The 26,197-nt window shown below is 51.4% G+C and overlaps 2 protein-coding genes across 2 annotated transcripts; both read right to left on the reverse strand.

The window, feature by feature from the left end:
• Positions 1-372: 372 nt before the first annotated feature.
• On the reverse strand, positions 373-1,434 carry LOC309450423 (olfactory receptor 14A16-like; the record flags this gene model as incomplete). Its single annotated transcript, XM_082073255.1, has 1 exon — positions 373-1,434. Exon 1 carries the CDS (start codon positions 1,306-1,308, stop codon positions 373-375), a length of 936 nt encoding a protein of 311 aa, XP_081929381.1. The 5' UTR covers positions 1,309-1,434.
• A 17,338-nt stretch (positions 1,435-18,772) lies between these two features.
• On the reverse strand, positions 18,773-19,705 carry LOC309450424 (olfactory receptor 14A16-like; the record flags this gene model as incomplete). The annotated part of the gene is made up of 1 exon (XM_082073256.1): positions 18,773-19,705. The coding sequence occupies one exon, from the start codon at positions 19,703-19,705 to the stop codon at positions 18,773-18,775; it is 933 nt and encodes a 310-aa protein (XP_081929382.1).
• Between the last annotated feature and the right edge of the window lie 6,492 nt (positions 19,706-26,197).

Below are 26,197 nucleotides of genomic sequence, written 5' to 3' on the forward strand. Positions count from 1 at the left end.
CGATGGGAAGCAGTAAAAGAATTTTCTATTTTGCTTTACTTATGAACACAACTTTTGATTTACCAATTAACCTGCCTTTATCTCAACTCAGGAATTGTCTCACTTTTACACTTCCAGTTCTCTCCCCCATCCCACCTTCCAAGAGTGAGAAAGTGGCTGTGTCGTGCTGAGATGTCTACTGGGGTTAAACCATGACAGTACATTAGGGTGGTTGCTCATAAAAAACATGTCAAGAAGTGAGTTGAATACTACTATTTCATTGCAATTAATATTATCAAAGGTATTAACAAAATAGCAAATAAGGAAAAGAACAAAAGATAGTCCTGAGATCTTCTGAGATAGTGTGGGGTTCTTATAAAGCATGTGAGTACCCTAATGACACTGAAATAGTAAGTGTTCAAACCCTTTCCTCAGGGAATCTTTGATCTCTTTGTTCCTCATGCTGTAGATGAGGGGGTTCACTACTGGAGGCAACACTGAATAGAAAACTGCCATCACCAAATCCACAGACTGCAAGGACAGGGAAGGGGGCTTCAGGTAGGCAAAAAAAGAGGTGCTTGCAAACAGGGAGACCACGGCCAGGTGAGGGAGGCACGTGGAGAAGGCTTTGTGCCGTCCCTGCTCAGAGGGGATCCTCAGCACGGCCCTCAAGATCTGCACATAGGACACCACGATGAACACAAAACACACAAAGATTAAACAGGCGCTGACCACAATAAGCCCAGCTTCCCTCAGGTAGGAGTGTGAGCAGGAGAGCTTGAGGATCTGGGGGATTTCACAGAAGAACTGGCCCAGGGCATTGCCCTTGCACAGGGGCAGTGAAAATGTATTGGCCGTGTGCAGCAGAGCATTGAGAAACCCAGTGGCCCAGGCAGCTGCTGCCATGTGGACACAAGCTCTGCTGCCCAGGAGGGTCCCGTAGTGCAGGGGTTTGCAGATGGCAACGTAGCGGTCGTACGACATGATGGTGAGAAGAGAATATTCTGTTGCAATCAAGAAGGTCAGCAGAAATATCTGTGCAACACAACCCAAAAAGGAGATGGCCCTGGTGTCCCAGAGGGAATTTGCCATTGAATTCGGAACAGTGGTAGAAATGAAGCCCAGGTCGAGGAGGGCGAGGTTGAGCAGGAAGAAGTACATGGGGGTGTGCAGGTGCTGGTCCCAGGCTATGGTGGTGATGATGAGGCCGTTGCCCAGGAGGGCAGCCAGGTAGATGCCCAGGAAGAGCCAGAAGTGCAAGAGCTGCAGCTCCCGTGTGTCTGTGAACGGCAGGAGGAGGAACTGGGTGATGGAGCTGCTGTTGGGCATTTGCTGCCTCAGGACATGGGGCTCTGTTCAAAAAAGTAAATGACAACTTGAAATTAGTACAGAGTCCCCAAACAAAACCACTCAGTTTTTTATAAAATCACCCCAACTGAAATGCATTTCCTTCCTCTGTTGTGTGCTGGCTGAGTGTGCTGTGAGCAGCAGGACCTCTGCCCGCGTGCTGCCAAGCAGCCAGCTCTGCTCTGCTGCACTGGGGACATGGGAGCTGGCTTGTGGCTGCTCCGAGATTCACAAAGGATTTCAGGTGTAATCCACTGTTAATGGAAAACTTCAATAGATTATATAGCACGCAAATTACTCTTTAAAAAACCACAAGCTGGACACCTATTGGAGCAGGGGAGCTCTGTTTGAAAGGACAGATCTGCAATCTCTTCTCTGCCCCAGCCCAGAGGTGGAGATGAGATGGGGAGAGCAGGATACGACCCCTCACAGACAGAAGCAAAGGACTCTGAGAGGAGAGTGCGGACCCCAAGGAAAGGCTCAGCACCCCTGGGATCCTATAGCAGAGCTGGGCCCTTCTGGGGGCAGCTCGTGAGCCCAGCAGAACAGGCAGAGCAGAGTCAGGGCTGCTGAAGATGGGATGTGCCAAAGGGACAGCCAGATCATTGCCCAGCAGACAGCACCCAGCACCATCTGCAGAGAAGGACCAAGAGAGGTGCTGAGCACCCCCTGCTCTGCTGCCTGGAGCTGTCCCTGCCTGCAGCTGTGTCTGTGTCCCCAGGGCTCCTCCTGTCAGTGTCACAGACCCCATCCCACCCGCTGTGTGCTCAGCTCTGCCCTGCAGACCCCTCCCAGCAGCCGGACTGCCCAGGGGCAGCTCTGTGTGGCCGGCTCTGATGGGAACATCAGACCAACAATAATGAGCCTGGAAAAGTGATCCTGATGCTGTCTGTAATCCAGGGTGTGTCAATTTCTGATACTCACAGGTTTATTCAGCTCTCAGAGTAACAGATTAGGAATTTCAGTGCCTCCTGCTGAACTGAGACATGCGTTTCTGTTTCCCATTGGCCACATAGACAGCTCAGAGTATGAGACTGATAGAACAGGATCCTTCCCTTTCACAGAGCCCCTGTCTTGTTGTGCTTCTTTAAAAGCCTCCTGGGCATGTCCTAAAGTGATCTGGAGCTGTGAGCAGCCCTGACACACACAAGACACACTCCATAGGAGAGCCCTGCCCAGCCAGATCTTGCTCCTTCCACCCAGCAGATTCTCCCCACAGGACCGTGGGGATCTCCCCGGGCAGGCTGAGCGCTGACCCTGGCAGGCGGCAGAGTCCCTGCCCGGCACAGCCCTGGGGTGCAGGGACCCTGCTCTGCAGGACAGCCCTGGGCACCCCTGGGTGCTCACCCGGCTTCACAGTGTTCAACATGGCCTGACAAGAGCCCCGTCCTTACAGATCCCACCAGCTGTGCCTGTGCCAGTTTCAGGAGATGCCTCCAGGAGCTACAGCTGCACTGCCCTGCACCAGAGACTTACCATGGCAAGGGCTGCAAAGGTTTCTCCTCCAGTGAGCTCTCAGCATCCTCCCAGTCCTGACCACCTTTAATCTCTCTCTGCCTTGCTGGTCTCCTGAGATCCCCAGGCAGAGCCCTCAGCCCTGCTGCGTGTGCAGAGGAGCTGCTCCTGGGCAGAGCTGTCTCTCTGCAGCGCTGCCGCTGCCATGAGCTCCCTGTGTCCCAGGAGCCCAGCCCAGCTCAGCAGCACAGGAGCAGCCCCAGGCGCTTTAATGACCCCTCTGGTGGGTTTGGTGCTGAGCCCATGGACCTCAGACCCTGGAGGAAGGTGATGAAACCTCTCAAGAAGTCAAAGTCAGATTCAAACTCCAAAGTTTCTTGTAATGTTAATGGGTCCCACTGAGGGAACCTACTGAGAAACAATATCCAGACTTGGTTAGAGAAGAAAACTGGAGGTCATGAAAAGCAAAGTAAAGGTGGCTCTGATGCTGAGGAAACCTGGTTGTGTTCCTTTAACCAAAAGCCAAGCCCTGACCTTGTACCATGGGAAGGCAGATCCTGTCCCTCCCACGTTGCCCAGGGCCCTTCCTGGGACAGTGTGATGTGGGGCTGTGCAAGGCCAAGGGCAGGACTATGGTCCCACACCTCCCAGGTTCCTGGCTGGGGACAAGGAGCCATGAGGCCCCTGTGCTGCAAGGACAAGGTGTCTCCTCACAGGCATCAGAGGTGCAGACAACAGCCACAGCCAAGGGGAGAAGGAGCTCATGTCTGGTGGGGCTTTCAGCCTCTTTCCATCCTGTGATCATCTCCACGACAGCCTGTCCTGTGCTGTGGCATCCCCTGCACCTCTGTCCCTGCAGGCTGGAGACATCCCCCCTGCTGCCCCACCTTGCTCCTGTCTGAGCATCTTCCTTCCTTTGCTGAGCTCTCTCCATCCTCCCCAGCTGGTCCTTGAAGCACAAAGCCTTGGGCTGATGCAGACTCCCTCTGCTGACCTGCTCCCCCACAGCACTGCCCTTCCATCACATTGCTTTCTGCTCATGTCCAGCCTGGACCTCCCCAGCTGCACTTTGGGCCATTCTTTCTTTCTCAAGCTCTTTTCCACTGTGCAGAAACCTCCACCACCTCTGAAACCGCCCTTCAAGCACTCTCAGGCTACTCCTGCACTGCTGCAGCCTCCCCAGCGCTGCTGGGCCAAAGCAGCCCAGGTCCCTCAGCACCCCACACCATGTGCACAAGGTGCTGAACCTGCCTTGGCACAGCCCTGCACTCTCCAGTTCCTCCCTGCTGCTCCAAACTGGGAAGCCGCACACTGGCACACACCCGTGTGTGTGGGTCACACCAGTGCTGAACCGACTGGGATGAGAACTGCAGGTGTCTGGGTCCCCACGTTCCTCCTCATGCAGCCCCGTGTGCAGCTGCCTTGTTCATGGTGAGCGTGCACCACGGGCTGGGGTGGGGACCTTGGAGTGCCCAGGCCCTTCTCCTCAGGGTCACTGAGAACTTGTCATTTCATCTTGTCAAAATTCAGAGATTTCTGATGGGCGAACACCAGATTTTGTCAAGGTCTGGACTCTCCCTGGACTGAATCTCCATTTGCTCAGCTATTAAAGTTTTCATGCAGATTGTTTATCCTGATGGGGATGTATCTCCCAACATAACAGCATGAGGAGTTACAGGACACTATAAATGTCATCTCCTGGGTTTTCAGTTTCTGATACTCATAATGCCAGAGGTCTGGAGTTACAGGGGTAGATTCCCTTCATGGTAAAGAGCAGCAGGAAGGTGTGGAGCTCTGCCTGGGGACAGACAATGTCAGCTGAACGTTGAGGAGTCAGCATGAGAGGGCAGAACAACATGGGCAGTGTTGTGGTGACTGCACATCAGCTACTGACTCACTGATGAGGAAGAGGAATGAGATGGGGCCTCCTTCAGACAAATGAAAGAAGTCTCATGTTTCCAGGCCGTGTCCTTGTGGCAGACCTGAGATATCCCAATATCTGCAAGGAACCGGCCATCCAGGAGGGTTTGGAGCTCATTGACAACATCTTCCTGACACGGGTGACTGAGGAGTCAGTGGGTGAGGTGCCCTGTGGGACTTCACACTTACAAACCAGAAAGAGTTGGCCAGGATGGAACAGTCAGGGATGGGAAAGTGGAGCTGAGGCTCCTGGGAGATGAGAACAAGGCCAAGAGCAGGATTTCAGGAGAGCAGGATTTGGCTGCTGAGGGACCTGCTTGGGTCCTGTGGGATATGACCTTGGTGTCTGCAGAGCTTTTCTCTCCCATCTCCTCCCTCCTCTCTCCCACCTGCTGTTGTGCAGCGTTTTTTACCCTTCCTCAAATACAACATCAGGGAGGTGCTGCCGGCATCACTGAGTGGCTCAGATTTGGCAAGAAATTCGTCTTGGAGCAGCTGAAATCTGCTCTGTCTGACGTCGGTCAGACTCCTGTTGTCTTCTCAGAGAGGCGGCAACTGTAGCACACCCACCCCCACGACCAGTTCCAAGACTTTGCCATGTAAACACAATATAGGGTAAAATGTTTTGGGTGTTACAATCTACTTGATCATGTAGAAGAAATGGAAAAGTTCTTCTGTTGGCAACTCAAGGAAGACTCCAGTCAATGAGTACGTTCCTATGGGGAACTGTAATTGCAATGACATTCACTGGCGGGCAAAGCTGCAGGTGCCAACAGTCCAAAGGATCTTGGGCCAACTGCTTAACATGGCTGCCTGATGGGCCAACAAGGGTGATGCTTACCTGGATGTGGAACTGGGAAACAAGGAAGAGCTGGTGAGGGATGTGAACATCAGTGTCCACCTTGGTTGTTGTGGGGTCCCAGGCACCAGAGGGGAGGGAGGAAGGCCAGCAGCAGAGCACAGGCTGGTGGGCTCCAGAGGAGAACTCTTTAACATACTGTTGAATGGCAGGTGAGGTGGTGACATGGAAGTAGGCATGGAGGGTGAAGGAGCTCAGGAAATATGACAGGCCTTACAGGACAGCCTGCTCCAAGCACAAGAATGATCTCTCTGAGAACTCATGAAATTAAGCATTTATCTCATTAGGGTGTTTGCCTGAACTGACGGAGCTGCAGGGAACAATGGCACCACAGAGGAGGTGGAATCAGGGGAAGCTGCAAAGAAGGAATTTAGAAACCTTGTCCATGGATGTGGGGATGATGCCAAAGCTGCCTTGGATTTGATACTTTAAGGGGAGCCTGGGGGCAGCAAGATGAGCCGACACAGCTTCCTTACAGTAAAAGAATAGACAGGGTGAATGTGGAACTGCTGCTGATATTTGTAAGAGTAGCATCAGTCAGGATAGTGGTACTTCATGTCTTCTTTGCCTCCATCTTCACCAGCAAGGTCTCCTGGGCCTTTGTTCCTGAAGGCAGGAGTCTGGAGAACACCCAGCAGTGGATGGGGCTCAAGTCAGGGGTGACCTGAGCAAACTGAGACACCATTACAGAACAGGAGATGGGTCACTTGAACAGCTCCTGAACACAAGTATCGCTGTGCTGTGGCACCTGAGATTGCCAGGTACAACCACCTCTTGGTCCAGAGGAGTATGAACAATGAACAAACCTCTAATGAAGTGAAAGGCAGAAGCAAACCCCAAGTTTCTGAGGGTGTTTGGACCCCATGAAGGACCATCACTGACACAGCTGTGCAGGAAACAACCAGTGCAGGTACCTGTCCCTGGAGGCTGGTGAAGTGAAGACTTGGAGACACTGGTTCCAGGTGGTGAGGACCATGTGGATGTGGCTCTGATGCCATGTGAGCCCTTGATGCTTGTTCATCACCAGAATGGCTGAGCCCTGACCCCTGGGACCTGGTAGATTTTTCTCAATTGTTTTCAAGGCTTTTCCTGTGGTCACTGTGAGTGTTTTGTGTTTTGGGGTGGTGTTTATGTCAAGTGCTGTTGCTTTAAATGAAAGACTCTGTTTTTCTGTGGAGTTGGAAATGCCTGTGAGTTCCTCACAACTCATCCAGCTTCTTTCATACACCTGGCAATGGTCACCAATCGCCTCAATGTCCCAGTCCTGAACCTGCTGGAATCCCCTATTTGGATCCATACCCATCACTCCAGGAGGGTCATGCATCCACCAGGCTCATGGATGATTCCTGAGGACCATCCAAGTGTGGGCAGTGTAAGAGAGGAGCAGAGCAGGGTCAGCTCATGGGCCATGACTGAGCACAGCCACCCCAGCAGCAGCCGTTCCCCATCTCCCAGGCACAGCCATGCCCACAGCATGCAAATGGCACTGCCATAGATGATTAGCCCAAGAGAGGCCTTTCTTCCTTCCATATTGCCAGGAAAATCTTCCTTCTGTTTCTCCTCCACCTGCAGACATCAACTGCTTTCCATTTCTGGGCTCAGACATGGCTGGAAGGGTTCACTGAAGCCATCACCATCTCATTGCTTCTCCCTGACATGCCCTGACCCTCTCCCACACCTACAATGGCCAATCACGGCTGCTCAGGCCTCCTGCTCTTCAGAAGAGGCCTCGAGCTTCTTGGTTCTTGCTGGTGCTTATTATGAACTTCCTCGCTCTCTCCAGAGTTCACGGTGAGCTTTCTTGTCCATAACAGCTCTTTATGACCATGTCTCACTAAATGGTTGTGTTTGTATGATCATTTGTGCAGAAAGGGCAGTCACAGGACAGCACCCAATATGTCAAAACTGATGCCAGTGAAATGCCGTAAAGCCCTGATGAGTTCCCCTGTGTCTGTGTCTCTCCTGGAAGGAGTCTGTCCCGAGAAGGGGATCCAGCTCCTGCCACTCTCTGCAGAGGCACATGAGCAGTGTCCGTCACCTGGGGACACAAAGGGTGACGTTTGCCAGACCACCCGTCATCTGAACCACTTAGATATTTACTTGTGGACAGGGTATCTTGCCATATACTGCAAAAACCTATTTGATTGGCACTGCCAGTGGGTCTTTCATGCATGCAGAGTGCTATTTTACAGATATTTAACTATGAACATGTTAAACTTTTTTTTTTTTTCTTTAAAAAAATGACATTCCTAGACAAATTACACAAACACTTGAAAGATTATTGATGCCTTTTAACATGATTATCCACAGAAGCCCCACCAGCTTTGCCTCTCAGGAAATGGGATCCAGAGTCCAAGGGCAGGATGGTTTGGGCTCTGTGCTGGGATCTGGAAACTGAAACGTGCTCCCATCTCCCAGCCCCCTGCCCTCCTCAGTGAGGGTGTGAGACATTCTGCAGCGAGGGCTGAACTCACAGCCATGACCAGTATCTTATGTCCAACTGCAGCCAGTGGTGTCCTGCCAGCTCAGGATTGGAGCTTCCATTGCTGGAGGTGTTTAAAAGACATGGGGATGTGGCACTTTGGGACATGGTTTAGTGGTGGACTTGGCAGTGTTTGATTTAGGGTTGGAGTTCATGTTCTTAAATGTCTTTTCCAGCCTAAATTGTTCTATGATTCTCTGATTCTATGATTTGGGTTGAAACCATTTCAATCCCATCACCTCCAGGTTCCCTCAGAGGCTGCTGTTGTGTGGCACAACTGTCCTGGCTCTCCAGGCAGGTTGGGCACTGGGTTGGTGCCTGCATTGGCAGTTTTCCCCTTCCTGGGGTAAAAGGCTGTTGAGCAGAGACAGTTGTAGAGATTTGGGTCACAGGGGTTTGCAGCAATCCTGTCAAACTCTGAGCAGGATGAGCTTTGGAGCCCAGGAAAAATGGAGGTGCTCTGAAGGGTGTTTGTGAACAGTGGTGCTGTCACTGATAACAGTAACAGGGAACTCCTTATTCTCACTGGTGATCATGATGATTTAAATCTCTTTAATTTTAGTCCCAACAGTCATTCTTGCTTTTCCAAGCATCTACTACACCTCAGCAGTTGTGTCTTGAAAGAATTTCTTAGAACAATGCTTTTTCTCTCACTTCTTTTTTGTTTTAATCATTTAAACAGTACACCTCTTGGACAGAATTACCCCAAAATTGTGCTTCTTTCATTATTTTTCTACCTTTTAATTATTTCTTATGTGGTGTGATGTGGAGGTTGCATAGGAGAACAGTTTCTTTTTTAGACAAAGGAGGCCAAGGAACACATCTCAGGTCAGTGCAAAGGCCCAAAGGAAGCCAGAATCTTTATGTGTGTGCACTGACACACACTGTCACCTGCATTTCCAGTCTCTGCAGTCCCAACCGTGCAGCAGAGTCTGGAGTTCTGAGCTCCCTCATCTGCCCTGTGTGACACGTGTAAAATGGAACTACCCCAGTCCAATGGCTGGTTTGGATTCTCTTCACAGCCTGAAGCACCACATGGGTCAGGAGACAAGCCAGGATACCCAGCCAGGACTCACATGCTCTGCTCTTACAGTTCAGGTGTTCCCGGGAATCTCAGCAGACATGTCACGCTGATATCTGGGTGCAAGGAGCTGGTCAAGTGTCTCATCTCCATTCCTGTAATGGTGGCTTTGCTGCCTGGGTGCTGTGCAGACTCTGTACATGGATGCTGACACCTCTTGAACAACCTGCTATGAACGGATTAACAAGGGGGGCTGTTCTTTCTGCAAGGGCATTAGACCCTGGATTGGGGCAAATTAAAAGGGATGGAAAAGTTGTGGTCAGGACTGTTTGGGGGCACTTGCAAAGCAGCCCTGCACCTAATGTGAATTATTCCTGTGCTCAGGGAGCACCATAGAGCTGTCCCTAAATTGAAAACATGAAGGAGAAGGAAGGACAGTGTCATTCAGGCTCCAAGGGAGCTCAGGAGGTGTCTTGACCAACCTCCTGCTCAAAGCAGGGTCAGACCAGATTGCTCAGGGCTTTACCCAAACACATCTTGGTCTCTTTCTGGGACAGAGTGAGTGCGCACTCCTGGGAAACAGCTTCCAGTGCTGGACTGTCCTCATGACTGAAAAGTTTCTCCCTTTCTACAGCACCTTTCCAAGCCCAACCATCCAGATGCCTTTTTACCCATCTACTTGCACACTGACACAGACCATAATATCCTACCTTGGACACAAGAATATTGTGGGGGATGACACTGAATGCCTTGCTGACTTCCAGGTAACAGACCATCAATGTTCTCCGCACATCCACAACCCTGTCCTTTCCTCACAGAAAGCAAAGAGGATGGACAGGCACAACCTGCCCTGGGCAAACCCCGTCACCTTCTCTTCCAGACACCCAGAAATGGGGTCCCAGTGGACATGCTCTGGGGCACAGCCCTTAGTTCCCCTGCTCACCCATTGGCCATTTTGAACAGTGCACACACTGTGTGAGAGCTGCCAGTGGTCAGGGAGTCCCCCCAGTCTCCATGAGCTTTCCCAGATGGTGGAGAGTGGCCTCACTGTGACATGGTCCTGCTGTCCCAGCTCCTGGGATGCTGCCCCTGCTGTCCCATAGACTGGAGAGGATTGTGTTAGTTCCAGTGACCCCTGCCTTGATCCCCATCCACTGCTGATTGTTCTCCTGCAGATCCTGTCTCAAGTCACAGATGCTCGGGAGGCAGCAATTTCTCAGAAGAAAGATTCTTCCATTCAGACTGCTGGTAGGAAATGTATTTTGCTGGGTAACTGGATACAATTATATATTTTACTATATACTGACCAACACGTAAATTTTTTTTTCCTTATGACCACATAGACAGGAAACTCAGATCTGTTGAGATCACTGTCAACATGGCATTCTAAAAAGAGAACGGTTCAGTTAACAGATCAATTATCTTTCTTAATGCTGTAGGCTTTGCTAGGATAGAAATCTTGAGAACATTTTTTTTTTTTGAATGGAGGGAAAAGGAAACCAAATGAAAGATTTAAAATGAAGATAGTGTCTTCTTGCACCTTCAAGAATCAAATGTCATTGGCGTTTTATTTCTCTATTCTTTGTTTTGAATACTCTAAATATCAGTGTTTTCCCATTAGATCAAAATGACACTTTTCAGGATGTGCATTAAGAACAAGAGGAGAACTCCTGATCCTGCACTACATTTGCGTTCTCAGCACTCTCTCTGTTATCTGTGCATCTCATCTCCCTCATCCTCCAGGTGTTTCCTCCTGCCCTAACTAAACTGACCATGTCTGAAGTCCCATTTCCAGCAGCTGATCTGCACACAACACTTGCCATTGCTCTCTGGGTTTCCCTTCCTCTTACTGTTTGATCACTCACACACTTGTCAACAATCCAGTTGCTGCTTTCAGCTTCAAGGAGTTAAAAGCTTCCTTGTCTTTCAGTAGTCTGTCTGTTCTCTCTTTAGCCAACTCCTTTATTGTGTTTATTTTATAATTTCCTTTCCGTCTAGAACACTTCTTGCATGGTTCTGCCTTGGAGAATGTGAACCTCAGTGGTGACAGCTTGTCCTTGGTGTACAGTTGAGGAGTGTGTTTTCTTTTAATCATGACTCTTATCAATGTTATTTTGTTTGTTCAAGGGTAAAGCAAAGTCCCTCTTTGCTGTGAGCACTTGGGTCTGCAAGGAGAGCAGGTGGGAGCTGGTGCAAAGGAGCTGGCACATCCAGCTGCAGATGCAGTGAAGTCTGGGGTGAGGAAAAGGGATGCAAGGCCCAGGGGCCAATGAGAGAAACGATGGGGTTGGGAGGTGAGGAGCAAGGTTGTCCACACGGTGTGAGACCTCAAGGGACAGCTTCTCCAGCCAGTCCAGACCTCCTTAGGAGAGACCCTGGATCAACATCAGACAATGCTGCAATCACATCTTCTCCAAACGGAAAAATACTAAACTATACCCTTCAACCAAAAAAAGGCTTCCCTAATTGGCAGCACAAGACTAGAAGGACATTACAAGAAGAGACATGGTTTGTTAGAGCTTTCTTGACTGTAATGAGCCCCATGGTGCATTTGGTGTTGAGTCCTTGAACGTTGCTCAGGTGCTGAGAGGAGACTGCACAAACCTTTCCAGAAGTCAAAGCCAGAAGAAAAAAGTACTAAGTTCCTTGAAGTATTAATGAGTTCCACTGAGGGCAAGTACCAGCAGAGCCTCCCCAGGGACTCGCTACAGCAGAGAATTGGAGGCCATGATGGCAGATAAACAAAGGGAAACGTGCAGGCAGCTGAGGTGCTGAGAAAACCCTGGGTTAGTTGGGTGAAGCAGAGAGGCCAAGGCCTGACCCCCAGCCCCTGGGAAGGCAGATCCTGTCCCTCACACATTGCTCAGGGCTCTTCCTGGGGCAGGGGATGTGGGCTGTGTGGTGTGAGTGAAGGACAATGGGGTGACAGTTCCCAGCCTTCCTGGGGGTGTGCAGGAGGCCATGAGGTGCCCCAGTGCCTGAGGACAACACGTCTCCTCACAGGCCTTGGTGGCAGAGGCCATGGCCACAGCCAAGGGCACAAAGACTTGGGTTCTCCTGGCGACATCCAGCCTTGCCAGTGCCCTTTGCCATCTCCACCACAGGTTGTCCCACACTGTCCCTCAGCTGCTGCTGTTTCCCTGCAGGCTGTAGACACCCATCTCGCTTCCTCCCCTTGCTCTCACCCTGGTATTTCCATACATTGACTGCTGTGTCTCCACTCTCATGCTGTTCCTGGAAACACAAGGACATGGACTGATCTCCTGCTCCTTCTGGATGATTTCTCGTACCACAGCACTGCCCTTTGAGTGACATTTCTTCCTCCTCATGTCCAGTCTCCATGTTCCAGGCTGCTCTGTGTGTCAGTGTTTCTGCTGTAGAGAGGGGGACCCTGAAACTACTGACCTGTCAGCCTCTTACCTGTGCCTGGAAGATCATGGCTCAGATCCTCCTAGAAGCTGTGCTGAGGCACAAGGAGGTCAAGAGGTGATTTGAGACAGCCAGCACAGCTCAACCAAGGGCAAGTCCAGCCTGAGTAACCGAGTGCCCTTCTACAAAGGACTAACTACATCATTGGACAAAGGAAGGGCCATGGATGTCATCTATATGAACTTTTGTAAAGCCTTTGACATGGTCTCTCACAACATCCTTCTCTTTAATTTGGAGAGGTATGGATCTGATGGCTGGACTGTTCTGTGGGTGAGGAACTGGCTCAATGGTCGCAACCAGAGAGTGGTGGTCAATGGCACAATGTCTGGATGGACACTGGTGACAAGTGGTGTCCCTCAGGGGTCCATACTGGGATCAGTACTGTTTAATATCTTCATCAATGACACAGTGGGATCACGTGCACCCTCAGCAAGTTTGCAGATGACGCCAAACTGAGTTGTGTTGTTGACACACCTGAGGGACAGAAGGCCATCCAGAGGGACCTGGATAAGCTCGAGATGTGGACCCCTATGAATCTCCTGAGTTTCAACAAGGCCAAACTCAAGGTCCTGCACCTGGGTTGGGGCAACCCCAGGTATCAGTACAGCCTGGGGGATGAAGGGATTGAGAGCAGCCCTGACGAGAAAGACTTGGGGATACTGGTGGGTGAAAGACTGGACTAGAGCTGGCAATGTGTGCTTGGAGCCCAGAAGGCCAAACATATCTTGGGCTGCATCCAAAGGAGCATGACAGGCAGGTCAAGGGAGGGGATTCTGCCCCTCTGCTCCACTCTGGTGAGACCCCACCTGGAGTCCTGCGTCCAGCTCTGGAGCTCTCAGGTCAGGAAAGACATGGACCTGTTGGAGAGGGTCCAGAGCAGGGTCACCAAGATGATCAGAGGGATGGAACTGCTCTGCTGGGGGGACAGGCTGGGAGAGTTGTGCATATTAAGCCTGGAGAAGAGAAGGCTGCAGGGACACCTTATTGCGGCCTTTCTGTACTTAAAAGGGACCGATAAGCAAGATGGGGACAGACTTCATAGCAGGGCCTGTTGTGATAGGACAAGGGGTGATGGTTTTGAACTAGAAGAGGGGAGGTTCAGGCCAGACATGTGGAAGACATTTTTTACAATGTGGGTGATTAAACATGACCACTGGTTGCCCCGAGAGGTGGTGGATGCCCTGTCCCTGGAGACATCCCAGCCCAGGCTGGATGGGACTCTAAACAACCTGAGCTGGTTGATGTCCCTGCTCATGGCGGGGGGTTGGACTAGATGACCTTGAAGCTCCCTTCCAACACTCTATGATTCTATGATTCCTAACTCCAACGAAAACTCCACAGTCTGGGAAATAACCCTGCAAGCATGGAGTCATAGAATCATAGAATCATTTGAGTTGGAAGAGACCAATAAGATCATTGAGTCCAACCATAACTCTCGCACTAAACCATGTCCATAAGAACCTCATCTATACATATTTTAGACACTTCCAGGTGTCTAAACCACTCAACCACGTCCCTGGGCAACCTGTTCGGCTGCTTCACAGCCTGTTCCATGAAGAAATGTTTCCTAATATCAATTCTGAACCTTCTCTGGCAGAAGCTGAGGCCATTTCCTCTCATCCTATCACTTGCTACTCAGGAGAAGACCAACACCCTCCATGCAACAATCTCTTTTCAGACAGTTGTAGAGAGCAAAAAGATCTCCCCTCCAGCCAGTTCTTTACCCATCGCAGACACACCATCCAGGCCACGAGCTGCAGCTTCTCCAGGAGATGCTGTGGGACACGGTGTCACAGGCTTTACTGCAGTCTAAGGACACAACACCCACAGCCTGTGTGGCGGATTCACTGCCCACGACAGACTTTCCCTCATCTGCTCAGCGGTCACCTTGTCACAGAAGGAGATCAGGCTGGTCAAGCAGGACCTGCCTTTCATCCAGCCATGCTGATTGGGCCCATTGCTCGTCTCGTGTGTGTGACCTCACAGTCCTTTCCCAGCCATGTTCCTGCTGTTGGCCAATCCCCTGCAGAGGCAGAAGTGACCTCACAGTCCCCTCCACACCCATTGGTTCCTACTGGACTATGAGTTCCTGAGACACAGTGACCACACGACATCGTACCCACCATCACCCTCCTTGTGGTGCAGTGTGTGAGCAGATCAAACTGAGCTGCTTTCATCAAATGTATCCAATAGATTTCCTATCAAGGGTTTGAGTGGAGAAACGTTCCTCAGAGGAGCTGCTGTATTTGCTCTGGGGCATTTTACATCTCTGCTTCTGACTCTGATTTTTTCTCTTCTTCCTCTGTCTGTTGTGATGTGAAAGAGCTCTCCAAGGAAAAGATTCATGGAATCCTACAACAACGCAGGTTGGAAGAGACCCCTGAACACCATCTCTGTCCCACTGACCTTTATGGCAGCCCAAGGAATAGCTGATGGCATTTGTGCTCACTTGGGTTCATCTCACCACATACACACAATGGACAGGCACACGACGTGTATGTTTACATCTCATCTGCATAATGAAAACATGGACTTGTGACCTAATATTTCATAGAATCATAAAATCATAGAATGTCACAAGTTGGGAGGGACCCACAAGGATCATGGAGTCCAACTGCTGTCCCTGCACAGGACACCCCACAGGTCACACCGTGTGTCTGAGGACGTTGTCCAGTCTCTTATTGAACCCTGTCAGGCTTGGGGCCGTGACAACTCCCTGGGGAGCCTGTTCAGTGTCCAGCACCTCTGGGGGAAGAACATTTTATTCATGTCCCACCGAAACCTCCCCTGGCACACCCTTCTTCCATTCCCTTGCATTCTGTCATTGGTGGCCACAGAGAAGAGATCAGTACCTTCCCCTCCTTCTCCCCTTGTGAGGAAGCTGTAGCCACCATGAGGTCTCCTTTGAGTCTTTCCTTCAGCTCTGATGCTCAGAAACCCTTTGGTTTGCTTTCTGAAGCAGAAAGGAGGAGCCAGGACCTCCAGGCAATGGGAAGGGGGATCCTGTCCCTCACACACGGCTCAGGGCTCTTCCTGGGACCGTGGGATGTGGGTGTGCAAGGCCCAGGGAAGGACAACACTGGGACAACAACTTCCAGCTTCCCCATGGGGCTGCAAGGAGGCACCGAGGCCCCAGTGCCATGAGGACAACATGTCTTCTCCTGGGCCTCAGTGGCAGAGTCAACTGCCCTGGCCAAGGGGACAGAGACCTGGGTTCTGTGGGTCCCTTCCAGCCTTACAGCACCCTTTGCCATCTCCACCACAGGCTGTTCTACACGGTGCTACCCCTGCCCCTCTTTCCCTGCAGGCTGCAGACACCCATCTCGCTTCCCCACCTGCTCTCACCCAGCATTTCTGCACCTTCACTGCTGTGTCTGCACCCTCACCGGCTGCTCTTTGGAACACAAGCCATGGGCTGATTCAGCTCCCTCTGGGTCACCTCTTGCCCCACAGCACTGCCCTTCCAGTCACATTTCTTACTCCTGATATCCTGTCTCCATCATCCAAGTTGCACATTGTGAGTTATTTTTTCTCTCTCTTGTTTTTTTCTACTACTAAGGAAAACTCAACCATCTCAAAAATTGTTCTTCAAGCAGGGAACTCAACCCGTTATGCTTCTTGTGGTCTTTTACCTGACAGAGGGCAAGTAAGCTCACCATGATCTTCTAAATCCCATGAGTGCTCCTGGCCTTTCAGCTTCTCTGACAGACACGACCATGTTCCTGCTGCTGTCCCGTCATGTTCTCAGGTAGGATGGACATGACAACCCGTCACAGCCACGCATTTCTGACTGGATTATGAGTGTCGGAGACACAGCTGACCTCATAATACCACACCCATCCATTCCCCTCCTTAGCACCCCGGACCTGACCAAGACTGAAGCGTGTTCTACACAGTCCTACACCTGCCCCTCTTTCCCACAGGCTGTAGACACCCATCCCACTTCATTGCCTTGCCTGAAGAGAGCCCTTGTCTCACTCATCTTGTCTCACTATCCTGCTCAAGGCCGGGTGAACCAGGGGAGGTTGTTCGTGGCCTCGACCCACCTTTTCATCACCCTCAAAAGAACTGAAATCCCACTCTACAGGAGGATGTGTCCAATCCCCTTCCCAGGGACAGAGGCAGGCTGACCAACGTGCAATTCTCCCAATACTTGTTCTGGCCTTTCTTGAACATGGCTTTGATGTCTGCCTTTTCCAAAGACCCCAGAACCTCTCTGATTGCCCTGGTTCTTCTGAGGTCACAATCCAGAATAACAGGCAATGGTGAGGTAGCAGACTGGAGCACTTGCAATGATCCTAAGGCAGCCGAGATGAATCTCATTGGGCAGTGGGGTTTGTTCCCGGAGTCACACACAGAAATGTCAGTATCTGTCAGGTGTCCACATCTGAGCTGGCCTCATGGACCCCTTATGCACCCAGGGATGTTCAGAGACGGAGTCTGTCCCTTTTACACAGAGGCACTGGCCTCCTGTTGCCACTCCAAAAGGACAGGAGACACCTCAGCCCTGTGGTGTGTCACCCATGTCCCACGTCATGAGGAATGGACACAGGGACCTCAGTTCAAGGAAGCACAACTGCTGCATTCAGGTGATTTCCTATGGGATGCTCCTCCCAACATGAAGTGACCTCAAGGTCTGTGCCACAGGCCTTCATGGAACCCCAAGGAATAGTGATGATGTTTGTGCTCACTTGTGTTCATGTCACCTCACGAACATGATGCACATGCTCACTTCTCATCTGTTGTCCTGGTTTAGTTAAAAACAAGTTTCTCTTTTAGTGAATTTGCCTGTCAGCTAAAGCTTCATATTAGCTGCATTTTTCTGGAAAGTCAGACACATGTTTTGGTAACCATAGCAATGGAATGAGAGGTCACTGATAAGGACAGATGTACATCTTGCGAGAGGGGCAACGAGAAAACAGGTGACTAGAAACTGACAAACAGCGTATAGCATCCCGTTCACGTGAATACTTCATGTAAAAGTGGGAGATCATGAGGATCTCACCCCTTTTCCTTCTGGCCGACATTAGGAGAGGACCTTGCTAGTATTCCCTGAAAACTGAGGCCTAGTGATTGAATCCAGCTCCAGTTGGCTGCAGAGTCCAGTCCAGAACTTCGGGTGCCAGCCCCTCATCTGCATGAGCAGTTGCTGGGACTTTCAAGATTGGTTTTATATATTTTGTATTATTTTCTCTATTTTTATTGGTAGCATTAGTAAAACATCTTTAATTTTTCCAACTCTCTTCTCTCTGTCCTCCTTTCTTTCCCAATCGCCTGTCCTGAGTGGGAAGGGGGGAGAGGAAGGGACTGAAGAAGGAAGGGGGAGGAGAGGGGGCTAACACCCACATCTGCCATGGTTGCCATCCCGCAATCCAAACCTCAACACCTGTATAAAGCAAACATGGACTGCTGAACTACTCATTCAATGTCCTCTGTGGAGGGAAGAACAGCCTCTGTGGGTGAGAGGCCAGTGCTGGAAATGATGGTTGTGAGGGGCCAGTCCAGGTGATTGACCTGAGGCTCCTTCCATGGGGTGTCCAGTGCACAGGGGCACAGCCCAGCCCCTGCTCTGCTGGTCCTGCAGGTCTCTGGCAGGAGCCTGGCTGTGAGAGGACACTGCTGTGTGCCAGCCCTGCACACACACGCTGTTCAGCTGTACACTGGTGTTTCATCTGTGGGTGACTTTTGTAGGAATATGCTTGAAACTTTGCAAGAAGATATAAACCATCATGCACTGCCCTGAGGAGATCACTTTTCTATCTGGAAAGGCTGTTGTGGGGCCAGCTCTGTCACAGCAGTGCCCGTTGCCTGTCCCTGCCTGCGCCCACAGCACTGACACACAGCAGGACAGTGACCAAGCTGCCAGAGCACTCAGGCCTTGCACCAACACCAGGGATGAGAAGGACAGTGTGGAGTGGAACCAGAACAGCTCTGGAAGAACAAGCGCTGCTGCTCCCTGGCAGGGCTGCCATGCGAAAGCTTGTTTCCCTCCCACCCATGCACACAGGAACTGTCCCTGCAGCTCTAGAAAGGTCTTGGTGAAAGGATGTCAACTAAAAAATTTAGTGAAGGACCCTTTATTTTCCTTAAACACAGAGAGCACAATTCCACACTGATGCAGCCACTCAGTGTGAAAAGAAAAGCAGGCAGTGAATTACAAAGGGAATTAAAATATTATCATAATAAAAAAAACCCACAAATAGAGACAAAAAATACTGCACACAGGATGAACCTGCAATGAGATAGAATATACTCTTATGTAGAAGAAGATAGAGACAGTTTATAGCTTCAGAAGAAATCCAGTCATCACTTTCCAGAGGGCATCCTTGAGCTCCTGGTTCCTCATGCTGTAGATGAGGGGGTTCACTGCTGGAGGCACCACCGAGTACAGAACAGACACCACCAGGTCCAGCCATGGGGAAGAGATGGACGGGGGCTTCAGGTAGGCAAAAAAGGAGGTGCTGGCAAACAGAGAGATGACAGCGAGGTGAGGGAGGCAGGTGGAAAAGGCTTTGTGCCGTCCCTGCTCAGAGGGGATCCTCAGCACGGCCCTCAAGATCTGCACATACGACAGGATGATGAACACAAAACAGCCAAAAGTTAAACAGGCACTGACTGCAAGAAGCCCAAGTTCCCTGAGGTAGGAGTGTGAGCAGGAGAGCTTGAGGATCTGGGGGATTTCACAGAAGAACTGTCCCAGGGCATTGCCCTTGCACAGGGGCAGTGAAAATGTATTGGCCGTGTGCAGCAGAGCATTGAGAAACCCAGTGGCCCAGGCAGCTGCTGCCATGTGGACACAAGCTCTGCTGCCCAGGAGGGTCCCATAGTGCAGGGGTTTGCAGATGGCAACGTAGCGGTCGTACGACATGATGGTGAGAAGACACAACTCTGCTGTGATGAAGAAGACAAACAAAAAGAGCTGTGTCACACATCCCAAGTATGAGATGGCCCTGGAATCCCAGAGGGAATTGGCCATGGACTTAGGGAGAGTGGTGGAGATGGAGCCCAGGTCGAGGAGGGCGAGGTTGAGCAGGAAGAAGTACATGGGGGTGTGGAGGTGCTGGTCCCAGCCTATGGTGGTGATGATGAGGCCGTTGCCCAGGAGGGCAGCCAGGTAGATGCCCAGGAAGAGCCAGAAGTGCAAGAGCTGCAGCTCCCGTGTGTCTGTGAACGGCAGGAGGAGGAACTGGGTGATGGAGCTGCTGTTGGACATTTGCTGCCTGTGGGCATGAGGACCTGTGCAAGGATGAAAAGGTTTAGATTGAGACTTCTATGGGAACAACCAAAAGCCATTTCCCAAAGTCTCTCCCCCCCTTCACACAAAGAGACCCATTTTATTCTTTTCCAGGAGAACGTCCTGGCTGGAGCCCTCGTCGGTGCTTGATGAGTGTGCAATGAAGAGCAGGGTCTCTGCCCAGGGGCTCCTGAGGAGTCAGCCTGACCCTGTGTGATCGGGTGGGCAGGGGCCAGTCCTGGGGTTCAGCTTTGTCAGCTGGAACCGCTCCTGGTGCAGAAGGGACTGTCAGCATCTGTACCCCCAGGCCTGAGAAACTGAGTTGGAGAGGTTTGGGGTTTCTACAGCTCCTTCTCCCCTCCCACCCTGGGAAGTGTTGTTGGGTGTCAGAAACCCTCAGCATTTCTGCTGCACTCAGGGAGAACAGAGCGAGTCCTGCGAGACCAGAGGGTGCCTGTGGGTCAGTGCAGAGTGAGGGCAGCTGCTCTGTCCCTCTCTCTTGCTCCAGCTGCCCTGGGCTGGCACCTTTCTGAGATGGAGGCTGATCACACTCCCATGTTACCCTGAAAAGCCACCAGGCACTGCTGAGAGCAGAGGGATCCACCCCAGACCATGACAGGTCTCACCCTTTCCTAACGTCTCAGAACACAACGTTCAGCCCAGGACACACACGGCTCATTCCCCAGCCCCACAGACTGCATTGCCCACAGCCCACAGGTCAGAGCAAAGCTGGGACACGTGTGCCCATGGACACACCTGCAGGAAAGGACCCACAAGATCAGGCTGTGACTCTGCAGCTGAAACTGCCATCCCCAGAGAGCCTGACAGCAAGAACAAGATCCCAACAGCAGAGACCCAGAGCAGGGGAGCAAGAAGGAAAATGCGGTGAGGGTGGGTGTGAGAGAGGCCAGGGCAGAGGCAGCCGGGCACTCAGACAGCGTCACCCTTCCCCAGCTGTGCAGCCACCTCCCAGACACCAACACTGCCGGGCAGCTGCTCTCAGCCCCTGTGCTCTGCAGAGGAACTGCAGCTCTGGCTGCACAGGAGCTGCTTCATGCCCTGGAGCCCCCGGCCCTGAGGGCAGAGGCTTTGCTGGGTGGGACAGGAGGCCAGGGGGCTGCTCACAGGAGGGATCTGACCTGCAGGGGGTCACAGGGATTTTTCTCTCTTCTCCCTCCCATAACAATTCCGGGTTTGGTTTCCTCTCATTTCTGATCATTTCCCTGCTGCCTGGAGATTCTCCCCTGGGAGGTGTTTCCCTGTCCATGTCTGTTCCCTGTCAGTGCTCACAGACCATCCCACCCTCTGTGCCTTCCCCTGGCCCTACAGATCCTGCCTGTTCACAGGGCACTGCCTGGGGGCATCTTCCTGTCTGCAGGCTGGAAAACAGGACAGGTCAGACTAAGGCTGACGGGTCCAGCCAAGGTGGTGCAGGTGCTGTGCACAGGCAGAGGGGTGGGGAAGGGATGGCATGAGCCTTCTGGCAGATGTACTGATCACTCACAGTTGCAGTTCAGGAGTCTCAGTGACTTGTTTAAGCATGAGAGCTCATTTTCATTTTATCCTTTCCTGCACCCCCCAGCCCTTGGGAGAGGAAACTGAAAAGACAGGCTCAGGAAAGCTCCTTATCTGTCTGCTAATCCTTGCATTGATCTTGTCTTTGGGACATCGCCTTAGAAAAATCCTGGGGGTGATCTGGAGCTGTGAGCAGCCCTGACCCACACAGCACCCTCTCCACAGCAGAAGCACCTTTCCTGCCCTTATCGGGCATGCTCCTTCCCCCCACAGCTTGTCCCCACAGCACCGTGGGGATCTCCCCCAGACAGGGACCCTGCTCTGCAGGACAGCCCTGGGCACCCCTGGGTGCTCCCCCTGCAGTCACCCTCAGCAGAAGTTGTCGTCATTCCCTGTCCCTGTGACAGTGCAGCAGGGAAGCCCTGCTCTGGAGTGTGTTCTTCTCCTCTACAACAGAGATACTGTGACAGAGACCTGACAGATCCTGTAAATTGTGGGATGTACCAGCTTACGGTCTCCTTACAAGAAATGCAGCTGCATTGTCCTACAGCCAGAGACTTACCGTGTTAGAACTGTGATTGTCTCATTGAATCCTCAGCAACCAACCACCCCACATTGCCTTATATCTCTCTCTGCCTGGCTCCTGTGCCCTCGGTGCTGCAGGCAGAGCCCTCAGCCCTGCTGCGTGTGCAGAGGAGCTGCTCCTGGGCAGAGCTGTCTCTCTGCAGCGCTGCCACTGCCATGAGCTCCCTGTGTCCCAGGAGCCCAGCCCAGCTCAGCAGCACAGGAGCAGCCCATGATGTCCCTTTCTCTGTCCCCTCTGGCTCCTCCAGGTGTCCCTGGGGCTCCAGGGGAATGGCCCATGAAACAGTCTGAAGACTCTAGGTCTAGAGAGACATTCATCAGTCTCTGGCCATGTCATGTCTGTGCTCTGATTCAAAGCCTTTGCACACATGGGCTCTTGGACACTTGGTACCAGGTTTCTTGTGGCAGGTCAGAGCTGGGCTGGTGCCACAGCTGGGGTGGCTCAGCCCAGATGTGAGGCAATGTCCTCAGCCAGGGACCTGACTGGGGAGCTGGAGCTGTCAGTGCTGCAGACAGAGCTGTGACACGGATGGAATGAACTGCCAGGCAGGGTGGCAGAGTGAGTTCATCTGGTCTGCAAGGACAGCAGCCTCCAAGCACAGCAACAGTCCAGATCAGAACTCAGTCTAGACCTGTAAGGCAATTCAAGGCCCCATAATGAGCTGTTACTACTGCAGGAACAGTTAAAGGAGAAACAAAGACACTGTGTGGCCACTGATGAATTTAATAAGAGAAAGAGGTGAGAATCCCTGTGTCCTCTCGTTCTCCCTCTTCACCAGCAAGGTCTCCCAGGCCTCTGTGGCTGGAGGCAGAACAAGCAGCAGTGGATGTGGATCAAGTCAGGGGTCACTGGAACTAACACAATCCTCTCCAGTCTATGGGACAGCAGGGGCAGCATCCCAGGAGCTGGGACAGCAGGACCATGTCACAGTGAGGCCACTCTCCACCATCTGTGAAAGCTCATGGAGACTGGGGGGACTCCCTGACCACTGGCAGCTCTCACACAGTGTGTGCACTTTTCAAAATGGCCAATGGGTGAGCAGGGGAACTAAGGGCTGTGCCCCAGAGCATGGCCACTGGGACCCCATTTCTGGGTGTCTGGAAGAGAAGGTGACGGGGTTTGCCCAGGGCAGGTTGTGTCTGTCCATCCTCTTTGCTTTCTGTGAGGAAAGGACAGGGTTGTAAATGTGGGGTAACAACGATAGTCTGATACGTGAATGTCACAAGGCATTCAGTGTCATCTCCTGTAGCATTATTGTGTCCAAGGTAGGATATTATGGTCTGTGTCAGTGTGTAAATAGATGGGTAAAAAGCCAATTGACCAAGATGTGTCTGGATAAAGCCCTGAGGAATCAGGTCTGACCCTGCTTTGAGCAGGAGGTTGGTCAAGACACCTCCTGAGGTCCCATCCAGCCTGAATGACGCTGTCCTTCCTTCCTTCCCCTTCATGTTTTCAGTTTAGACAATGTTCTCAGGTTCTCCCTGAGCACAAGAATAATTCACATGAGGTGCAGGGCTGCTTTACAAGGGCCCCCGACCAGTCCTGACCACAACTTTTCCATCCTTTCTCTTTTGCCCTGACCCAAGGTCTTCTTTTTGTTCTGTCCTAATGCCCTTCCAGAAAGAACAGCCCATGTTGTTAACCCTTTCAGAGCAGGTTGCTCAACAGGTGCCAGCATCCATGCACGAAGTCTGCACATCAGTCAGGCAGCAAATTCATCATTATAGAAATGGAGACGAGGCTCTTGACCAGCTCCTTGCACCCAGATATCAGTGTGACATGTCTGCTGAGATGCCAGGGAACACCTAAAATCTACGTGAACGGTATGTGAGTCCTTGTTGGGTATCCTGGTTTGTCTCCTGACCCATGTGGTGCTTCAGGCTGTGGAGAGAATCAAGAGCAGCGATTTGACTGGGGTAGTTCCATTTCACACGTGTCACACGGGGCAGATGAGGGAGCTCAGAACTCCAGACTCTGCTGCACGGTTGGGACTGCAGAGACTGGAAATGCAGGTGACAGTGTGTGTCAGTGCACACACATAAAGATTCTGGCTTCCTTTGGGCCTTTGCACTGACCTGAGATCTGTTCCTTGGCATCTTTGTCTCAAAAAGAAACTATTCCCCTACACCACCTCCACTGCACACCAGGATAAATAAATGAGAAAAGTTATGAAAGAAGGATGATTTTGGGGTAATTCTGTCCAAGAGTTGTAGTCTTTAAATTATTTAAAAAAAAAGTGAGAGAAAAATAATTGTTCTAAGAACTTCTTTCAAGACACAACTACTGAGGTGTAGGAGATGTTTTGAAAAGTAAGAATGACTGTTAGGAATGAAATTAAAGAGCTTTAGTTTATCATCATCAGTGAGAATAAGGAGTTCCCTGTTACTGTTACTAGTGACAGCACTACTGTTCACAAACATCCTTCAGCCCATCTCCATTTTCCCTTGTCTCCAAAGCTCATCCTGCTCAGAGTTTGACAGGATTGCTGCAAACCCCTGTGACCCAAATCTCTACAACTGTCTCTGCCCAACAGCCTTTTACCCCAGGAAGGGGAAAACTGCCAATGCAGGAACCAAACCAGTGCCCAACCTGCCTGGAGAGCCAGGACAGTTGTGCCACACAACAGCCGCCTCTGAGGGAACCTGGAGGTGATGGGATTGAAATGGTTTCAACCCAAATCATAGAATCATAGAATCATTTAGGCTGGAAAAGACCCTTAAGAACATGGAGTCCAACCGTAAATCAAACACTCCCAAGTCCACCACTAAACCATGTCCCAAAGCGCCACATCTCCACGTCTTTTAAACCCCTCCAGCAATGGAAGCTCCAATCCTGAGCTGGCAGGACACCACTGGCTGCAGTTGGACACAAGATACTGGTCATGGCTGTGAGTTCAGCCCTCGCTGCAGAATGTCTCACACCCTCACTGAGGAGGGCAGGGGGCTGGGAGATGGGAGCACGTTTCAGTTTCCAGATCCCAGCACAGAGCCCAAACCATCCTGCCCTTGGACTCTGGATCCCATTTCCTGAGAGGCAAAGCTGGTGGCCTTCTGTGGATAATCATGTTAAAAGGCATCAATAATCCTTCAGGTGTTTGTGTAATTTGTCTAGGAATGTCAGTCTTATATGCTTATATTTACATATCTGTAAAATACTACTCTGCATCTCTGGTAGCCCCTCTGGCAATGACAACTAAATAGGTATTTGCGCTATAAGGCTCCATACCTCATCCCCAAGCACACATATAAGTGGTTCAGACACAGGGGAACTCATCAGGGCTTTACGGCATTTCACTCGGCATCAGTTTTGACATATTGGGTGCTGTCCTGTGACTGCCCTTTCTGCACAAATGATCATACAAACACAACCATTTAGTGAGACATGGTCATAAAGGGGTGTTATGGACAAGAAAGCTCACCGTGAACTCTGGAGAGACCGAGGAAGTTCATAATAAGCACCAGGAAGAACCAAGAAGCTCGAGGCCTCTTCTGAAGAGCGGGAGGCCTGAGCAGCCGTGATTGGCCATTGTAGGTGTGGGAGAGGGTCAGGGCATGTCAGGGAGAAGCAATGAGATGGTGATGGCTTCAGTGAACCCTTCCAGCCATGGCTGAGCCCAGAAATGGAAAGCAGTTGATGTCTGCAGGTGGAGGAGGAACAGGAGGAAGATTTTCCTGGGAATACGGAAGGAAGAAAGGCCTCTCTGGGCTAATCATGTATGGCAGTGACATTTCCATGCTGTGGGCATGGCTGTGCCTGGGAGATGGGGAACGGCTGCTGCTGGGGTGGCTGTGCTCAGTCATGGCCCATGAGCTGACCCTGCTCTGCTCCTCTCTTACACTGCCCACACGTGGATGGTCCTCAGGAATCATCCATGAGCCTGGTGGATGCATGAACCTCCTGGAGTGATGGGTATGGATCCAAATAGGGGATTCGATCAAGTGTGGGACTGGGACATTGAGGTGACTGGTGACCATTGCCAGGTGAATGAAAGAAGCTGGATGAGTTGTGAGGAACTCACAGGCATTTCCAACTCCACAGAAAACCAGAGCCTTGCAGTTAAAGCAACAGCACTTGACATAAACACCACCCCCAAAACACAAAACACTCACACTGACCACAGGAAAAGCCTTGAAAAACATTGGAGAAAAATCTACCAGGTCCCAGGGGTCAGGGCTCAGCCATTCTGGTGATGAACAAGCATCAAGGGCTCACATGGCATCAGAGCCACCTCCACATGGCCCTCACCACCTGGAACCAGTGTCTCCAAGTCTTTCCTTCACCAGCCTCCAGGAACAGGGACCTGCACTGGTTGTTTCCTTCACAGCTGTGTCAGTGATGGCCCTTCATGGGGTCCCAAACACCCTCAGAAA

Source organism: Streptopelia decaocto, assembly GCF_964273445.1.
Source record: "Streptopelia decaocto genome assembly, chromosome: 26".
In the NCBI taxonomy this organism is placed as follows: domain Eukaryota; kingdom Metazoa; phylum Chordata; class Aves; order Columbiformes; family Columbidae; genus Streptopelia; species Streptopelia decaocto.